This window comes from Paroedura picta, chromosome 7 (genome assembly GCF_049243985.1).
Source record: "Paroedura picta isolate Pp20150507F chromosome 7, Ppicta_v3.0, whole genome shotgun sequence".
Lineage (NCBI taxonomy): Eukaryota > Metazoa > Chordata > Lepidosauria > Squamata > Gekkonidae > Paroedura > Paroedura picta.
Window position 1 is genome coordinate 57360291 of NC_135375.1, and position 21478 is coordinate 57381768.

Genomic DNA, 21478 nt, shown 5'->3' on the forward strand with positions numbered 1-21478 from the left:
GTGGGATTGAACATCTACATATATCTTCTGTACCAGCAAGAGCCAGCTTGGTGTAGTGATTAAGACTGTCAGCCGCTAATCTGGAGAGCCAGACTTGATTCCCCACTGGACCACATGCAGCCAGCTGGGTGACCTTGGGCTAGGCACAGTCCTGTTAGAGCTGTTCTCACAGAGCAGTCTTCTCAGAGCTCTCTCTGCCCTGCTCTCCTCATAGGGTTCCATTGAGGGAAGAGGAAAGGAAGATGATTGTAAGCTGCTTTGAGGATCCTCCAGGTAGTGAAAAGCGGGGTATAAAAACCAACTCCTCTTCTCCATCCTTGTACATCACAGACATCCTAGTACACCACCACTATAAGCATACTTGTTTGCCACAAATAATTTATGTTATTGCATACATTACTTTTCCCCGTATGAATCTCTGTGACCTACCTATGAACTGTGGCACAGAGGTAATAGACAATGGAAGGAATGTATAGAGTCTAAATAGGATTGCACTGATTTAACTAAATAATGCCTCCTGACCTTTCATTTCTGCTTTAGTGTAATATACAGGTTAAATTGTTAGACCTGGAAGTCCTAGGTTCAAAACCCCACTTCAACAAGTTCACTGAGTCACCTTGGGCCACTCTCTCAGTGTGGCCTACCTTACAAGTTGGTTCATTCACGTTGGTATCTGTATTGCTCTGAAGCAGAAGAACAAAATTTGAGTCCAGTGGCACCTTTATGAACAACAAAGTTTTATTCAAGGTACGAGCTTTCATGTCTATGCAGACCTTGAATAACATATTGTTGGTCTTAAAGGTGCCACTGGTCTCAAACTCTGTTCCAAAGGGCTGAGTGTATCTCCTATCCATCATTTTAGCATGCAATTTTACACTTATTCATCCCCTGTATGTTCCATCTCTAAACTAATCAGCATTTTATTGTAGCTTAGCAACTGCCTAGATCTGGAAAAGAATCAGTATTCTAATTTAACACAATCTTTACAGGGGCGCCACTATTCTGTTAAAAGATTGTATTTGATCAATAGACCAAAACATCCTAGAATATAAGCAAAAGGGACATATTTAGGATGGGCCATAAATGCTGCTATTTGAGAACAGCCTGGTATATACAGAACACTGCCCAGTTGCTTAATGACCAAATGTTCCTCCCCTGTTCCTTAAAGCTAGTATTTTCCAGAGGTATCCCGTTCCTTTCAAGGACAACTGCCATTAATGTTACACAGCAGCACATAGACTACTATTCCAAGTATACATAAAAGATGAAGAAAAGCTATAAGCGCACCCAATCTTGGAAGCAGTAAGAATCCCCTGAATCACTGAACCAGAGCTATTGATAAGATTACTCTCTTGTACTTCTCCCACTTCTAATCACCATGGTTTATGGGAGAATTAGGGAAGATGCAGTATAGGGGGGGAAAGGCTGGGGCACTTTTGACCAAAAAACAACTCCGATGTAGACAGAAGATGCTCTAGAGCTCCTTTGCATATCTATGGAGCAGAGGTGTTGGTGATGAAATCATTCTTTACCATTTCTACTGAGTCAGCAGCATCTTGTCCAACCCAGTTGCTTCAGATGGTCCATGGGTTAACAACACCAAGATCCAGCTCTCTCTGCCTCACCTACCTCACAGGGTGTCTTCTTGTGGGGAAAGGAAGGCTAGGCAATTGTAAGCTGCTTTCAGATTCCTTTGGGTAGTAAAAAGCAGGGTACAACAAAACCCAGTTCTTTGACACTTTTCTTCTTCCAAGGTCTGAGAGGCCTTGCTTCTTTGTTTCCTGCCACCCAGCGTCTGCTCTTCCTAGTATTAATTCCTCCCAATCTGTTTCCTGCTGGAGTGGGAGGTAAACCATCCCACTGTCTTTGCTAGACCGACTAGCATTTCTTAAGAGGTAACTGAGGCAAGGCTGGAAAGCCATTGAACTGACTTCCCCCTTTCCTGCCTGTTCTTTGCCCAGTGAGAAAAACTTTTAAAAACTCCTGGTTTGGCTCAGTTCAGACCTCCCCCCCAAAAATGTATTTCACAGCAATAAATGTAGCTGTTGGTAACATTTCAGGTGTACTATTTATTTTAAACATTTTTACCCTGTACTCTCAACCAAAGGTTCATAAGGTGGCTTACAAACACTCAAACAATAAATGCAACAGGAATAGGTGATAATAAAAACAGCATAATAGAGAAGCAGCATAAAGCAAGTAGCCAAGCCAATAAAGTCAGCACTGCAAAATTGTAAATAGAGGCTATTATCAGAGATGAAACAAATCAAAGTAATAAATTTTAAAAAACAGCCATAACTATTATCTGCCAGATTCAAATCAATCCACCTAATTCACTTTAAAAAAATGGTTAACTAAAATTTCACAGATTTGGCACCAGGTGAATAGGAAGAGACAGGAAGTTCAAAGGTAAGTCATCACAATAGCAAAGACTCTGATAGCCACCTTTCTCTCTTCTGGAAGTGAGAGTACAGGACCTGGACCCATAAGGATGATTGTGAGCGTAACTATCAATCAGGTTCATGTGGAAGCAGGTAGTCCTTTAGACACCCTGGTCTCTGGCTGTTTGGGGATTTAAAGGCAAGAGCCAACACTTTGAACTGTGTCTGGAGATGAATAGGCAGCCAGGGGCATTCTTTCAGCACTAGTGAGATATGATCCCTATAATCTATACCAGCTGCAAGCATGTTGAACCAATAAGTTTCCAGTCTTCAAAGGCTGCCCCACAGAGACTGTAATGCTGTAATCTAACTTGGTTGTGATCAGAGTATAGATGACTGCAGCCAGAATCTGCTTTATGGGGCGTTGTTTTTAATTTTTTCACTCTGAAGCCTGGCCTTGCACTCTATTGCCTCAGACCAGCTGAAATCAATTTGCTCACAGACTTTGAACACTGCCTTCTGTTAACTCTCTCTGAAGATAACCTGCCACAAATATACACTGTAGTAACGAATGCTAGGAGACTGTGAAATGACAACAATATTAAACACCCTCATTTTCCCCACTATCACTACTTCTCTCTTATTCAGGCTTTTTTTTCTCCCTGTTCATCTGCTTAGTCTGCCGCACAATTGCTTTTTCAAAACAGGTATGTTTTCTCCTACTACAACAGAGTACAAAATCTTTAACCCGCTCCTAGCAGAGCAAATTAAATAATTGGGTAAGGGCACCTAAGGAGGGCCCTGTCCGTGATGAGGAAGGGTGCCGATAGGCCCCTTCCTCAGGACTGACAATCGGATTGGCCCCTCCGATTGTCAGTCCGGTGGCAAGAGACCAATTGCAAGCCGCGCAATTGACCAACTCACCCACATCCGGCCGAATGCCACCATTTTCCTGCTCACCTCCAATACGCGAGCTTGCCGCCTGCCCGACCAGACAGGAGGTCCAGCCGTTGGCCCCAGCTGCCAGCAGGCTGCCTCACCAACGTCCCACGCAGCTTCCTTCCACCTGCGGCTGAGCCTCCACGAAAAACCGCCATCCCGAGCTGCTGCCGCTTTCCCCCATCGCATTCCCTCTGACGCGAGCCGCCGCTGGGCCACCAACTGCTTCGCCCACCCCGCCGGCCCACCCAGGATCCAGCTGCTGCCGTCCGCTGCCCCACAAGCACAGGACGAGCCACCCCCAATCGCCGCCTCCGCGTCTGCTACCGCCACATCACCTTGCTGCTCTCCCCGGCACCCAGCGGCAGGATCTTTCCCAGGAAACGCGCCGAGCGGTGCTCGCCGCCCTGCATCACCTCACTCTCCCGCCGCCTCACGCTCATTATCTCACCGCTGCTGTTTGCCCTCCGCCCACTCACCGACCCCGCCTGCCGCCTCGCCGCCAGACCACGGGGGAGGGCCTTGTCCCGGCCCATCCACAGCCTCCAGTGCGTGCCTGGCCGACCACAGGCCACACAGCTACCCCGAAAAACTCCACTGGCCCCCTAGTGCCCGCTGCATTTAACCTGCAGCGGGCTTAATTACTAGTTACTATATAAATGGTATTTCATAAAACCTGTATTGCTTCCAGAGTGGCCCAGTATGGTTGAGGGAATACAATCAATCAGTTTAACACATAGGACTTCTATCAATGGTTGCCTAGTCATGTAGTTACTTACTCATCCGATGTCCGTTTTTCCCTGCCCACACATTCTCTGCATTTTTCATGTAGCAGCATGTTTGGATATATTAGTTATAAGTGGATGTTTGGCTACATTAGTTTCAAGGGGATATAATTAGTTACAAGTGATGTTGAGGAGAAAGCTTCCTCTCCAATCTCAACCCTCAAGCTATGGAGTTCCAAGGCAATTTGTTTTAGGAATGTTTTTCAGATTTCACAGTTCTTAGGGAGGTTTTACATATTTGCAATAATATAAATTAGAGAGCTATTTTAATTTTCCTGTTTTATTTTTGGTGTGGATTATTTATAAAACCAAGAGGTCATAGCTTCTAATATTTCTGAATTCATGCTTGTGTGCTTATGGATTGGGATGTGTATGTGTCATTAACTAAGGTTGGGGTTTTTTTTTAGGGTGTATGATATTTAAAATTTTATTTTTGCATTATGGGAGAGTCTTCTAATAATCTTCTAATAATTAAAAAACTAGAAACAAAAAACTAAAGTAAAAGTCCATAGGAAATATACATGGATATTAGAATTGGGTGCCACTTAATATTAATTCCTCCCCCCACTCCCCACCCATATAGATAATTTATTACAGGATCATCATTTAAAACAATCCAGACATTTTCTCAAAGCTATATTTTAAGAAGAAAAAGCATGAAAACATTGGGTGTGGGTGTGAGTGTGGGTGTGCATGTGGGTGCATGTGTTTCAAAAAAAATTAAGGAAGCTGATGGAAAAAATTCATTATTGGTATAACTTTTATCACTGAAATATTAAAATAAACCAACTAATTCCATGAACAAATAAAAAGGAAATAGTGACAAGATGCTGTGGCAGCACATTTAGAGTTAATATGTCCATAGCAATAAAACAAGTCATAAGAGGGGCTCAGCCTCAACCACCAAGAAACAGCCAAAAAAACTATGGTTGTCTTTCCTGTAGTATAATGCATACATTTTAAGTGGACAAAGTTCTCACAATTTTCAAGATGACAATCTAGGTATCTATGGTACCAAAGATCTTTCCACACCAGGTCTCACATTAATGTGCATTTACTCTCCCAAGAATGACAGAGTAAGAGGCCCAAGGTTACCTGGTGCATTTCCAAGACAAAGTGAGGATTTCAAGCTAGGCCATTCAGATCCTAATTGGACACAACATCTTTCAGGTGCCTTCATTCACCTTTCTTATGGTGTGCATAACATCATGGTAGAATCTGGGTGTTTGTTAATATATGACACTCTTTTCCTTACCAACCCGGTCTCTATTGTTGAGTATTTACCCCTCACCGTTTAATGATTAAAAAATTGTTTTCTTCCCCAGGAGATGGCACTATTTGATAGCTAGGTCAGTTGCCTCTAGAAACAAAGGACAGAGTACAACTGTCATTTGCTTACTTTGAGGAGTTATGCCCATAGGCATGCTCTAGACCAGCGGTAGTCAAACTGCGGCCCTCCAGATGTCCATGGACTACAATTCCCAGGAGCCCCTGCCAGCAAATGCTGGCAGGGGCTTCTGGGAATTGCAGTCCATGGACATCTGGAAGGCCGCAGTTTGACAACCCCTGCTCTAGACCTAGAACTTACAAGTGGAGCATGTGCCCCTTTGAGCTACACAGGATAGAAGAATGTCACTAATACAAAGGAACTAAAACTGCAGTACAGAAGAATCAGAATATACATAATGTGGGGCTTGATTTGGTGGGGCCTTTTGTATCATTTGTAGTGGGGATGTTAGGACATTATGTAGCATGAAAAGCTATTACTGGCTGTCCATTGTACTGACTTCAGATTTATTTCTTTTTTATTCTAAAAAAAAAACAGCTCTGTGGGTGCTGATTTTAAAATCCTACATATAGATATTATTAACCCTTAATAGCTCAGCATAAGAGTAAAATATAATCATTCTTGTGGTTTCTTGGCTTGCCTGGAAAAGGAAAAGCAAGTATAGTATTACAGAAGTTTGTGAAGTTCCACATATATAGTTTCCTTCAATTGCATTAGGGAAAAATCAGACATGATGTCCTATAGCTTACAGATAGCTCAAAAGCAAGGGCCCTGTGAGCAAACACAATATCAGTACCTCCAAACTGCAGCTCTGGGAGTAAATGAAGACAAGAGAAAAACAGAATCTATCCAGTGGCTTAATAAAGCTTGAAAAGATAAAGAGTCTCTTATGTTATAACATAAGAGACTCTTTACCTTTTCAAGCTTTATTAAGCCACTGGATAGATTCTGTTTTTCTCTTGTCACTAATTTGGAATCGTCCATTTTTTTGTGTAACAGTAAATGAAGACAGTCATTAGGCTATAAAGCAGGGGTAGTCAAACTGCGGCCCTCCAGATGTCCATGGACTACAATTCCCATGAGCCCCTGCCAGCATTTGCAAACAGAAATAGAGAAACAAAAATAGCTCTTGAGTTTTGCTTATCCAACAATCATATAATTAACACTATTTCACAATGCAGGAGATCATGCTCATCCTACAATAGGCAAAGGCACACTTAAGAGACTAAGGCAGTGTATTGATTCATTAAATAACAGGGCATGCAATTCGCAGTCACATCCTGGTTGGTAGACTACAATTAAATTGAAACCCTATTTTCAACCTACTTTTTGAGCTGTGTATGTATGCACATGCAGAATGATATTAATCAGATGAGATTTAAACTGAGTGAAGTAGAGGTAATTATCAACTGAAAAAAGTAATGTCCCCAGCTGTGCTGGAAAGTAAAGGAGCTCATAAAAGTGGAGGCTTGCATTTCACACATCTGCCTTAATGAATGCCAAGGCTGATCCACTGTGACCTCATAAGAAAAAAAGAGAGAACTGGGAAAAGCACAGTTCCTTCTGATAGAGGATTCTTTCTCCTGACCAAGAGCGACCCCTAAAGGCTACAAAAGAATTTTTTTTAAGAAACCCCACAAAGCTCACAGTTGCTGCATCCTCTTCCTCCACTGTTTGAATTCCATTTATAGCTCTCTTTGTTCACGTTGATAACATTTAATAAAGACTTAGTGGAATGGCATGGATCATTTATCTAGACCAGCAGGGATGGGGAGAGGAGAGAGAAGAGGCTGCTCAACCTCTAAAAAGAAACATTTTGTATTAGAACAAAATTTGAGGGCGACAACACCTTTAACACCAGCAAAAGTTTTATTCAAGGTATAAGCTTGTGTGTGTGTGCACTTCCTACAATAGAGTAGAATAATAGATTGTAATGTAACATAATGAATGTTATGTGATACAATTTGGAATGGTAAATTGGAATGTATTTCTCTGACTTGAGGACAAGGGAGATAACTCTACACAGCCAATTGCCTTACTTCAAAGAAGATGCTGAAAGGTTGCTTCCATGCTTGTGATAAGATGGAATGTAATATCAGAGTCTCAGTTAATTACCTTCAGCATCCCACATGATACACCTGACCATCAGTCTCCAATTCTGATGTATTTCTTTTACTGTTTTCCCCTGGAATTAAACCCAAGCACATGGTAACCATATAACCTAAGTTTGTTATTTCTGTTTGGTCCTTGAATCTGTTAAACATTTTCATTATGCTGTATGCTATTTTACTGTTCACCCTCTACCTACATGTATGGGCTGGTAATTTCCATGTTCTTGTATCTGAAGAAGTGTGCATAAACATGAAAGCTTTCCTGTTCCACTTAATATTTTGGGTAAGGCTTTGGAGGAGGAGCGTGTCTCACATCTTAAGTGCCACTCAGTGCTTAACACACACTGCCCCGCCCCGGAGTGCTTCCTCCACCAACTGGTTTGCCTGTCTGTCCAACGGCTATCCAATTGTCTTCCATCCCCCACCCCTGACCACCCCTCCCACTTCCCTATGAGGCAGCAGATCCCTGCTGCATTAGAACTGTCCCTGCCAGTGAGTTCCATAACAGCTGCCTGCAGCTGTCCACCGAGTTCTTCCACTCCACCCCCCTAATATAGTGCCCGTTTTATTCCTGAATGCAGCGGCCTTGGCCCTGTTGGCCCTAAGGATGCCACTGGACTCAAACTTTGTTCTGCTACTTCAGATCAACAAAGCTACCCACCTGAATCTATTTTGTATTCATATAATTAAAGTATGTTTTATTCCAGATGATTGCATCAGATTGTTAAGTTACCTAAAAGACTAACAGTTGCAGTGTGAATTTGCTTTGACAGATGCATGAACTATTACTGTCAACATATCTGCACATAATTTTTGCACACAAGACAACTGAGAAAGACATGAACAATTAGGACCATGAGAGCTAATATAAAGTACTATGCCTGCAGACCTCAAAGGTTTTCAAGACCAGAATGACCAACCTTCAACATTAGTAATCAGCATACCAAAGCAAATTGCATCAAAACCAGTCAATGACAGAAACCTATGGTGCAGATTAATCCTGATACCATGGGTTTCTTTAACACTACAGATGTTAAGTCAGCAGAGCACAGCTTTAAAAAAATTAGTATTACTGATGTTGTGAATCAGTCACTGCTGTGAACAGTTTTGGCTCATAGATGTATCATTCCCCCTTATAGTCCATGGCATTCTGGCTCCAGCATTTCTTTCTTTTTTTTTACACTTTGTGCCATATAATAAATCTACCTGACACAGTGAGTTCTAGTTCACAGAAGTTTGTCATTAGAAATCTGCTAGCCTAAAGACACAGGACCTTTTGCCATAGATAGAAGATAATTGATCTGGAATAACCAACTTCCACCCACCACTGGTTCCCTTTATTAGTCAGATCTAGCCCTCCTGAGTAAGAGCTCCATCTTTTGTTACTGTGTCTCTGTGTAATGGCCTTGATGAAGCACCCTCCTCACAGCCCACCATAAAACATGCAAGGTGAGCATTTTACAGAAAGCAACTGAAGAGCAATGGCAAGGGGGAAATTATAGTGTTACTGAGGTATTTATAAAAGCTGTTTTGATGACAATGCAACTTGCTGTAAAATGGTGTTTTGTTTTATGTTAACCAGTGCAAGCAGCTTCAAGACTTTAAGAACCGGTGAAGTATGAGATTTTAAATAAAAGCCGCTTTTTCAATAGATAGAAAGCTGAAAGATTACCACATAAAAGCAGCCCACGTGTGGTTACTATAAGATCTGGCGACAGCCTTTACATTTCCTTGAAGTCTACTATGAAAAAAATGCACGTGATTCAGTAGTGCCACCACATTGTTTTCTTTTGGGATGAATTCATATATTACTCAAGTTGTACAGGAAATAAGTGGGTAGGTTGGGTTCACTCCCACACCACTAAAAAGGGTAGTATTTGGCAGAACAACACCTTGAATACAGCTCAAGAATCTTTCTACACAATTTCACTGTGCTGGGCTGCTGCAGCATTGAGGTAATTTGGGTTGGCTTCCCTGTTTGAGGAGAGAACTCAGTACAGGGTTTGCCTTGTGAAGCTTTCATATCAGACAAAAGCTCAGTAAATAGCCTACAGTCATGGGAATGAATAAGAATCATCTACCAGAAATAATATGAACCCTGAAATGCTAGGATCTCAGAAAAAAAGAAAACTCCATAGGACAAAAGTAAACACTAAATGAAATGATCAAACATCTCAAAACTTGCTGCTACAAAATCTTATTTTTCACATGGTTGTTATAACCTAAAGGACACTAAAAGATTCAAAATATATTTAAGCCGATTCATATACAAACTTGATAGTATAAAAGGCCCTGTGAATCTGCATGTCTGACTTGCTGTTTGTACACATAATAGGAAGCTGTAACAGGCCATAGTTTTTAATACACATGTACCAGTTGCACATAGGGAGGATAAGATAAACAATGATCTATAAGTGGTGCACTAAATCACATCCAGGAGTCCGCATAGATGACTGATGGCTCTTTAAAAGGATCCAAAGAACACTGCATAAGGATACCATGGTATGATCTCATGGAACACATCTCCTCAAATTGCTCATGAACAGTTCCACCATCTGTACCCAAGATGTCCTATGGGCCAGGCCAGACCTGAAGAGATTACAGATATTAGAAATGTTCTGTCTTAAAAATATGTTTTTCTTTCTTTAATCCCCTGTTATTGCACTTTGGAAAATGGGCTGTGTTCATGTTCATGCTGATGGGCCAGATTTTGGAACACAGGGAGTATCTATATCAGACACTTGCCACACCACATCGCTTATCAGTTGGCCTTGGGATGAATTATTCCCCCACAAAGTCAGTTATGGAGAAACATATGTACACACAGGTGAAAAATATTGCATTCCTAATGCTATGTAAGTGCCTTGGAACTGCCCCAAATAGCAAATGGTGATCAAGGTGGACAGGGGAACAGCACTGTGCACACTGGTCTGTTGTATAAGTCAACCAGCTGTGCCTTGAGTCCACTATAAGAAGATAAATAAGCATGTATTCTGTTTTATGACTTGTTGATTTCTACAAGAATTATCAGAGTTTTCAATAAAACTAACTGTTTTCCTTATGTGGTTATTGCCTCTGAATTCTTTAGTGGAAAAGAACCTTTTACTTTCTTGCAAATGTAAATAGTTAAGGTATAATCTAACTATGCTACGACATCATGATTACGTTCATAATCTGTGGATCCAATTAAAAAACAAAATCTGAGATTGGAATCAGCCAATCCCTGTGGTATAAGAAACACACCTACTTGTTACATGCCAGAGATACAGTATTTCATTATCAGTATTTATTAGATTTCTTACCCACCACTCTCAAGAACATCTCGTGGAGGGTTACTAAGAAAAAGTAAAAACCCACATCAATTCAAACCTTAAAACATTAAGATGACATACTCAGTTCAAGCAAGCATTTCTCTTCAACCACAAATAGTTAGGAGGAAATAGAAGAAAACCAAAGACGGCCAATCATGATATTATCAAATGAGATTACTCTTCCTTGCTTAGTTACTTGGTTGCAAAAACACAGAAGAGCTTTGTAGGTATTTTTCTTAATACAAACCGCAGTTACACAAGTGTTAACCGTTCCAGAATGGCTGCTGAAGGGGATATAAAGGGGAACATTATTTTCAGCCTCTATTTTCCTTCAAGGTCATACTAGAGTAAGGCAATACAAATGAATTATTGATCATCTTTGTAATTTAGCACTCAGGATTCACTGATGTTCTGTATGCCATGGTAATTAAGTATATGCTACAGCAGAAACAACAGCTGTATTAAACTGTAAGCAGCTTTTCCCCCCTCAACACATAATACAGTAGCAGCTCGAGGACATATTTTATAACCAAACACTGATCCTCAGGGAACAATAATCAACTAGCAGCTACTGCAGTTTGTAATCTGTTCAATGGCCTCTGATAATTAAACCAGAAATTAAGGAACATCAACTTGTTTGCAGTACCTTTAAGCTCATCTTGGTTTTATCAGTTCCTCGTAAATACCGTTTGTCTACAATGTTTATCTGTAGCACTGGAATCCATGACACGAATGTTTGTAGGAGGCCATGGGCACAGGTTTAAAAATGGTGCTGCCCCCTTACCATGCTTTTGAAGGCCACTTAGTAGTTCTGAAACATATACACATTTGAAAAGGAAGTTAATCCGGTTTATTAGACATGGTAACTAGCCCTTTCATCTTGAGCAGCTTATCACTTGGAACTGCCTGTGGCCAATGCAGAGATGAAGGTAGCAGGAAGCTCCTGGGGTTCCATTTGAAGAAGAACAAGAGTTGGTTCTTATACTCCGCTTTTCTCTACCCAAAGGAGTCTCAAAGCAGCTTACAATCGCCTTCCTTTTCCTCTCCCTACAAGAGACACCCGGTGAGGCTGAGAGAGCCCTGATATTATTGCTCGGTCAGAACAACTCTATCAGTGCTATGGCAAGCCCAAAGTCACCCAGCTGGTTGCACGTGGGGGAGCAGGGAATCAAACCTGGCTCACCAGATTAGAAGTCCGCACTCCTAACCACTAGCTGCACTCCTAACCTAACACCAAGCTGAATGCTGCCATGCATTCAAATACAGGCAAGAAGCAAAGAGCAAGCAACAGGCAGCTTTAGGTACATGTCAAGGAACTCAAGAATCACATCTACCGTATAAGGGTTTTTTCCACAGACACAAATTGATTGTAATATCATGCTCGTGTTTATATATGTAAAAGCGCCCAAAAAGGTCCAACAAACAAAATAAAGAGAATCAAGGAGAAGGGAAAGCAATATATTTATACAATATATGCATAAGAAGATTTTCTGTGATATCTGAATATTGTAGCCATTTAATACTACAGCCACCTGGGAATTTCCTGGTGAGCCAATGGCTTGCCCCTTGAGCCAGCCTGGGCAAGGTTACTCCTGGGAATTACCTGGCCCAGGGGGGCTGCCCTCAAGCAGTGTGAGTTGGCAAAAGTGTGCAGATGGCAATCCCCAGTCCCAGCAGAGCTGGGCAAGGCACCCAGTCAGGCAAGGTGTAGTGCTGGCTGGCTCCTTCTCCCTCCCCCCTATGTAGCAGCAGGCTGCTTTTTCCTCCCAGTCCAAACCTGGTCTTGAAACACATGACATAGAAATGACAATGTTATGTACCATTGAAAGAACACTGCTACAGACTACAACATAATCTTTTATCCAAAAAATGTAAAAATAACAGTTCAGCACAAGAGCATTAAACTGGAATTTCTAAGAAATGTAATTTTATTGGTTTAAGTTTAAATCAAGCTCACAGATCTCTCTTGTGATAGGTGCAAAGTCTGCATACCAAGAAGACTGGTAACATCACTATTATGGCTGTGAGGGGTCACTTTTCTTATCCTGTATGTAATTTAGTTTTGAATGGACATATAATTGATCCATTACAACCATTTCATGTCCTTTTAGCTCAATTGTTGATACAGGGCTCAATCCAAAGGTTATTTTCTGCCAGTGGAAAGTAAGCTATTTTCTATTGCAACCACCCCTTACTTCAACCCTCCAAACCATTCCAGTAATAAATCTTCATGAAGCTCAGCGGCAGGGAGAATTATCAAAAATCACCTCCCACCTTTCATTACAGTCATTATCTTTGTAGAAAATAATATTTTCTATTATTATTATTTATTATTATATTTATATACCTCCCTCCCCAAGGGCTCAGGATTGTTTACAGAAAACAGGAAAGGATACAATTAACATATAGTAACAGGTAACAGTAACAGTAATAACATTATAAGAATAATAACTTAACAAGATCACAATAATAACATTATAAAATAGAAATTGTGAGACCCTCAGCTCAATTTTGAATCTAACTCAGTTTTATTCAATCAATCGTTCTTTAAACATATGTGTATAACTGGCACGCATGCCGGGTATCCAGCACCTTATACGAAAGGATAACATCCCATGCTACCAGTTTTGTTATTTCAAGCTCATGACAATGTGCACCTGAATAAATGTGTTTGAGGTGTCACAAAATGTCTGGGTTCTACTGCAACAAGACTAACAAGGCCACTGAACTGAACTACAGATATGGTAGGTGAGACATTGGGAGGATTCTGCTAGCAGCAGCCGCATACCATTTAGCATTGTTTTCTCCTCTGCTTGCAGCTACTTAAGCCTACAGGTCATAGAATAGAATCATAGAATAAAAGAGTTGGAAGGGACCATGAGTCATCTATAGTCCAACCCCCTGCACTATGCAGGACACTCACAACCTTATTGCTCATCTACTGTAACCTGCCACCCCTTTGCCTTCACAGAATCAGCCTCTCCGTCAGATGGCTATCTAGCCTCTGTTTTAAAATTTCCAAAGATGGAGAACCCACCACCTCCTGAGGAAGCCTGTTCCACTAAGAAACCACTCTGTCAGGAACTTCTTCCGGATGTTTAGATGGAATTTCTTTTGAATTAATTTCATCCCATTCATTCTGGTCCATCTCTCTGGTGCCTAGCTATGCACATTGGAGAGCAGTAGCCAAAAGACTATTGGCTTGTAGCCTTGTGCCTACATTAGCCAGCTCAGTGAATATGGACATGTGCATGATGATCTTGTTTTATTTAAAATGTATAATGTAAATAACTTGTTTTACATTTTGAAGATTTCTTTGAATTTATTGGTGTGAGCAGAAAAGAAATATCCCAATATAAATCTACTTATGGGACTGTAGCCCCAAGAGACTGTAGTAATGGGCTTTGATACTTCCAAGACCAACTCTCTCACAAGCATTATCAGGCTTGCGATGATTATTCATGTACATTGGTGTGTCAGAAACAGATGCTGCCCTCAGAAGAGTTTCATTCCTGGAAAAACCAAGTTACCAGCATGTCACAGAACCACACTTTCACACAGGGCTGCCTCACAGAAGTTGCTCACGAAACTTCAGATCTTGCTTTGAGAACAGAGAGCCCCGCACTCATTCGTGCACCACAGCGGGCTCTCTCAGCTGGCTGCCTGAATGTTCCAGGCCAAGAATCAGAAAAGAAAGATAACAGCCGGCTCAGCAACAAACACAAAAAAGCCATACACAGGGAGGGGAGACAAGAAGAGAACAAAATAAAAGAATGGGCTACTAGGAGCTACCCCCCCTCTCCCAGTCACACAAATCAACTCCAAAGGAACAAAATCGGTTTTCTTGGTATGCTGCTCTGCCACAGTACAGTTTTTGAAACATTCTGATCCACTGGGAAAAAAATACAAGACAATATGACTGTATGTGTCATTCCACCTTCCTTTCCAAATCCACACCCAAGCTTTATCTTGAGGCTGCATCTATTCTGCAATCACACTGTATGTATTTTAAAATCAGAGTCCAGTAGCACCTTTAAGACCAACAAAGATTTAGTCAAGGCGTGAGCTTTCAAATGCAAGCACCCTTCCTCAGACTAAGAACGCCCCAAGAGAGAACCTGTGTGCATCACCATGGAGATGGAGACACACACAGCTTCTCTCTTGGGGAGTTCAGTCTGAGGAAGAGTGCTTGCATTCGAAAGCTCACGCCTTGACTAAATCTTTGTTGGTCTTAAAGGTGCTACTGGACTCTGATTTTGTTGTGCTACTTCAGACCAACATGGCTACCCATTTGAATTTAACTGTATGTATATAATAACACTCCAAGAAGAGCTCAGAATTCTGCATTCTACACATCTCAGCTTCGATTAACTCCCCTCCTCATCCTTTAAAGACTGTGAAGGTAATGCCTGATAAAACACTCAATGTTTGTGTGAAGTGTTCATGTGACAGCACAAGAGTAGGACTTCCCAAGATCAGAAGTCACAGTGCTGCACATTGTTCCTTGTCTGCAGGCCATGACTAACCTCCCAAAACTTATTAACACAGGTTTTTATAAACATTAAAACTAGCCCTTTGGAGTATTATGCAGCATTGCCTAACGTCCTGCACTTTGTAGTCTACTCTTGGATGAAAAACAGCAACCACTTCACAATATTCTTGAACACCAAGGGAAACGACACACACACACACAACAACAACAACAACAACAACCCACAGATTGTTTCATATAAGTCTTAAAGGAGAGTTCTTTTTTGGATACATCACAGAGGTTGAGGAAAAGTGTTTCATCCCAAGCAATACACCTTTCCTAGCTATGCAAAAGCCAGAAAGTGTTTCCTAACTAATCCCAAAGGTATGATGAAATGGAAATTATATTTTGATTTCAGAAAATATGAGGTTAATAAAAGAAATAACTGGAGACATCATAATAGTCAGAGGTTAAAAAATTTATTTTTAAGTTTTATAAATCCACATTTTCAGATGCACAGGACATTTAAGTTTATTTCCAATGCAAATACAAAAAACTTATTTTGATTTTGCAGGTCACAACCTAAGTGTCAAATAAACATGGGAAAATATTCCCACCCATTCCTCTCCCTGGCCATCAGATGAAGCCCTGAAAACAGATGCAGAGTCCTGCACACAATACTGAAACTACTGCACTGTTTAAAATAATCACCTTTTTTGGATGTGAAAACAACAACCACTACTATATACCTTGGTGCTAGATGCTTTCATGTAGCAATCTCACCAGACTCAAATCAACAGATTCTGGGTTCTTAAATGCCAAGTTCAGCCAAGGTGGAGCGTCCAGAAAGTGGTTACTGAAATTTGATCCCTTGAGCCAGAGGCAAATCTTTGCTGTAATTGATTGTGCTGAGGGATAAACAGAGAAGCAGATTTGATCACTAAAATCAGTTAGATGTGCAGTCTAAGGATGCCCTTTAAAAGGTCGGGGAAAACAAGGGTTAAGCAAACTACTTCTCGCTAGTGCCAGAATACTTGAAGAGCCACTAATACACAGGTCTTCCAAGGATGTTTCTGCATTAATGCTGATACACAGGCTGGCAGAGGAAGACATGAAAGCATACACTGGGAGCAAATGTAAACTGTACTTCCTCCTTGCACATTCTGTAATGCCCAGGGAAAGGATGTCAGCACCTAAGAAACTGCACCCTTTGATATTATGCTCCAACACAAAACCCAGCACCACTGCCTGACCACAAATTGTACTTAGGCAGCTTGGCTGGAATTTGTAAAATTTATAGAATTATAATCACAAAACCAGACTGGGTAAAATACATATAAATCATGATCAATGTTGTCATTCACAGAAAGAGTATTTATCAAATCTCTATTGCTACATTGTCAAACACATCTAGTTAATACTATAGCTCTACTTCAAATTCTAAAATCAAACTGCAGATACTTGGGGGGAAATTCTATATCTCCTGGAAAAGCTGTCTTCATCATGTTCATGACTGCTGACCAAACATTAGCCCAACTCAAAACCAGAAAATTCAACAAAGTCTATAGTGAAATTATAAATATACCTTCAGTTTTCTCGCCATACCACAAAGGATCGTTTTCCAGCACACATTCTCACATGTCAACATGCATACATATTGAAATTGTACTCCTCCCTTAATTTCTTTCAAATATTTCTGTATATTACTTATGAATTGACACCTCTCTTACGGGCCTATGACAGTTACATGACTGAAGAAAACTATCTGGTACACCTCTCCTTTTCTGTTTCTTAGAGTGGGGCCTTTATTTAGAAATTCTTCATCTCACAAGAGGGAGCACAGGACAGACAGTTTGGAAACCTGCCAGGGAATGATCCTACACATGTTAACCCACAGCTCTTACCAAGTTGATCGTCTCATATATTGTTTCCATGCGTCGCTGCCAGATTCCCTTCCACCACCAGTGTGCTTTTCACCACCTGGAGAGGGAAAGAAAAACAAGATTTACACATCTATAATCAAGGAACACTGCTATGCATTTTTCAAAGACAATTTAATAAGTGACAGACAGAATTCATTTTTCTCTTCTGGAAAGTGAATAATTCTCAGGATCTTCTTACTTGAAAATATTTAACTCATCTCAGTTCTGTAGACTTCACAATAACATATGTTTTATCAGAGTAAAACAGATGTTCTTTCAACCAACTTGAAGACGTTGTATAAAACCAAGAACAGATTGGAAGTGGGCAGGGCTACCTATAGTCTATATACTTATGATTGCACTTAGCATAAGACTTAAGAGTACTTGGAAACTCCGCTTTCTTTTTGAAAAATGTTAGACTTTTAAAGCCCTTGTGGCTGCACAGGTTAGTACCAGGTAATCCTTCAGAAGCAATATAAGAACAGCACAGAACTAACATAGTGCTTTGAATTTCTGCTAGCAGCTTCCCTTCTCCCTCAGCTAGCAAAAAGCTAACACAAATCAAATATTTCACTGGCTTATCTACTGAAATTCCAGCATTTGTTTTTTTTCCTTCATTACTGTACAGGTGATTTTCATGGCAGTCAGTCCCAGAGTGAGAGACCGGGACCTAGGAAATACATCCTTAAGCATCCACTTGACTATGATGCTCACTGGATGACTTGACCCAGTCAGTCAGTCTAACATACCTCACAGTGCTGTTGCAAGAATAAAATGGGGGGAAAAGAAATGTGTGCCACTCTGAGCTTCTCATAGAAAGGGTGGGATAAAAAATGTACTAGTTCACAGAGATGATACATAGAATGCAAATATATAAAATATAAAATTCTATTTGAACATAACAGTGAAGCCCCTATCATGAGAAGCTGCCAACTTATGAGTCTGCATAAGAAAAATATACTTCTTGCAAACAAACCAGTGTTAAGAATACTTCTTTCTATGATAGCGCTCCTAGGCACATCCTATTTGATTTTGAGATCAATTCAATTCTTGGTCTTGAAGCATAGAGACAAAATACAAATAGCCTTGAATGTAACAGAAAGAACAGGGAGCTTTGGACTACACACTGCCAGCTGAGTTCATTCTAGGCAGGTAACTCATAAATATGTATTCTTTATTTAGCCAAGGACAGAGGGTCTCTCATTTCTCTGGGCATAGAAACTTTTTCCTCTGGCTCTACAAGGAACAAATCCACACCCATTACTCTTTCACACCATTTCAAAAGTGCCCTTAGATTCTATTCTGGTTTGGAGAAAGGCATCCATCCCTCTGCCCCACCTGAAGATAAAAACCATGAGACAGATTTTTGGAATGGCTGTTTTACGCTTGCATCCATGTGGGGTCTCTGTAGGACAAGCAGTGATCTACAAAGCAGAACATACCAAAAGCTCCTCCAATTTCAGCCCCACTAGTTGGAATATTGACATTTACGACGCCACAGTCTGATCCCTTAGGCCTAGAAAGTAAAAATACACAAATAATGTTACCAAAATAATGTTACCAAAAGGGGGGGGGGGTGAGGGAGAAACTTCAATGAAAAGGCTGAAAATGGAAACGGGATCCAAGAGCTACATTAGGATTAGGAAAGGACCGAATATAAAACAGCCAACACTGTAATGCTCCAGTATGGGTCTATGATGCAGCCTCATTTGTAATACTGTGTACAGTTCTGGTCACTGTATCTTAAAAAGGACATTACAGAGCTGGAAAAAGTACAAAAGTGGGCAACCAAGATGATTGGGTGTTGGGGGTATCTTCGCTATGAAGAAAGGCTGAAGAGCCTGGGACTTTTAAAGTTTAGAAAAGAGATGACATGATAGAGGTTTATAAAATTATACATGGGATGGAGAGTTGACAACCAGACATTTTTCTCCCTCTCTCCAAATGCTAGGACTTGAGGGCATCAAATGAAGCTGATAGGTTCAGGTCAGGCAAAAGAAAATACTTCTTTACACTGAGAATGATTAAAATGTGGAATTCCTATCAGGGGATGTAGAGATGGCCACAGGAACAAACAGCTTTAAATGGGGATTAAAGAAATTCATATAAGATAGGTCTATGAGTGGCTACAAACCATGGTGACTGAGGGGGACCTCCACTTTCAGAGCCACTAAACCTTTGAATCCTGAAGTCAGGATGCAATATCAGGGGAAAGTCTTGGTTTCTATGCTGGTTTGTCACTGTGTGACACAGAATATTGGGTTAGACAAGACTACTGGTCTGATCCAACAGGGAAGTTCTTATGTTCATACAGATGTTTCTCAGTTTACAAAGAATCTACACATAATCAGAACAGGAACTATACCCAAGCCATTGGAATATCCTGCCCAAGTCTTTGGTAAAGATGCTGCTGGAGAGACCTTGTTTTACTTCATTGTTCCAAGCAAAGGCTTCTTCTTCTGTCTGGAAGTAAATGCACCAAAACTACATGAAAGTTGAACATTTAAGCAGGAAAAAAGTACTAGACAGATTTCTATGCAGATTTCAAAGCTGCATGCCAAAACACCTCAACAGAGCACTGAAGAAAAATCAAGCTGCCATGTTGTAGTCACATGTCACTTTGCCCATCAGAATACACTTTGCCCATCAGAATACAAAACAACATGGCTACCATTTTCCCTGCCTAATATACTGGATATCAAATCATCACAAGTAAGAAGGAAGGCAAACAAGAGTTTTCTAGGACAGCAACACATAGGCCCTAAAGTTTCAAATAGTTCAGCCCATGCATAACACTTTATTCTTTGAGCAATCAGGTCCCAATTCATAGCTTCTTAAGATAACACAAAGACATTCTGCACAATTATTTCACTCAGAAGCAAGCCCATATGAATACAGATCAGTAACTGGCCTGGGTGCAAAGGGGGGAAAAAAACTGTTGAGTAATTAAAAGATGCAGACACTTAAAATTCAGGTTATCAGTGAGGGGGAGAGTATACAATACAGGTGAATATGAACTCACTATCCAATTCTTCACTGACTTCCTGCCTGCTCTATCTGACAGATGCATTTGACCATGATAGGATTACTGGTTGAGCCTCAGAGTACACTGTGGTTCAGACTATCCTAAGAAAGGAAATAAAGATGCACCAGGATACCCTGATAGAGTGCATTATATAGTTGACCCCTAACTGGCTGGACAAGAGAGGAAAGTAGCATACTATGAAGTTACATTAACTGCTCTATGCTGCAATACACCATTGTTTAGTTCAGAAAGGTAATAAAAATACATGCACATATGTCTATGTCACGTTTAAGACAGCACAGCTGCAGTTATAATACAGACATCAATTACTGTTTCCAGAATGGCTTTTAAAAAATGAAGGCTTTTAAGTGCAAGACAAGCATTTTTTTCCAGCACTAACCAGTTCATGTCATTACAGTGGCTCATAATCCACAATTCAACACCTTGATCACTTGCCACAGAAGTCAACCCAAACTGAGTCAGCTGAGACAGGGTGGAATAGAAGTTCAAATAAATAAATAAATAAATGCACCACAAATCCTTTATTATGCCTCTAAATGTACAGGTGGAGGGAAGAGCTTTGGCTACCAATATGTTAGAAAGCATTCTTGTATCTCACCATAGACCTGATTTACTTACCTTGAATTTTAGCACATAGAGAATAGGGGCAAATGTTTCTGTCTGCATGATGGATGCATTATGTGGGAGACCAGTCACAATGGTTGGTTCAACATAGTTTCCAGGGCGCTCAATAACCTAGAAGGAAAACAAATGGTACCCATAACGGTCCGTTATGCACGGGGGGGATAGCGCACATTTGGGGTGGAATGGTGGCGACTAAAATCACTGGTAACGTATCTGCGGCTGCAACCAGCCGCAGATTCGGTGCATGCCGCCGAAAAAGCCACGTTAGCGAAACGAGAAAGAAAGCGCAGCTTCCGGGTGACCGGGGCGCAACCAGAGCGGCACCGGGGTCGCCACATGCATAATCGGTTACTCTGGGTTTTGCCGCCATTGTGTCCCATCCCGTGCATAAGCAGTTTGCTTCGCTTCTTCCCCTTCCGCGTTTTCCATGTGACCCGAAATCGCTGTTTCAGCGGCCGTGCATAATGGGCCAATGTTCAGACAAGTGAAGCAAACTTCCTCTGACTGACAAGGAAAGATGCCTTTCTCTAGCTCAGAAAGTCTTAGCGGAAGGCAGTATTTGGACCCAATTATTATGGCTCATCAACCTTTCAACAAGTA

The 21478-nt window shown here is 40.9% G+C and overlaps 1 protein-coding gene across 1 annotated transcript in view; it reads right to left on the minus strand.

The window, feature by feature from the left end:
- Positions 1 to 15749: 15749 nt before the first annotated feature.
- ALDH7A1 (aldehyde dehydrogenase 7 family member A1) overlaps positions 15750 to 21478 on the minus strand; it is a 28618-nt gene continuing 22889 nt past the window's right edge. Inside the window, exons 14-18 of the mRNA XM_077344442.1 lie at positions 20873 to 20989; positions 19574 to 19671; positions 18651 to 18724; positions 17191 to 17266; positions 15750 to 16194 (exon numbers count right to left, since the gene is read on the minus strand). Of these exons, the coding sequence (XP_077200557.1) occupies positions 16140 to 16194; positions 17191 to 17266; positions 18651 to 18724; positions 19574 to 19671; positions 20873 to 20989 (420 nt within the window). The 3' untranslated portion in view covers positions 15750 to 16139. The remainder of the gene's footprint in view (positions 16195 to 17190; positions 17267 to 18650; positions 18725 to 19573; positions 19672 to 20872; positions 20990 to 21478) is intronic.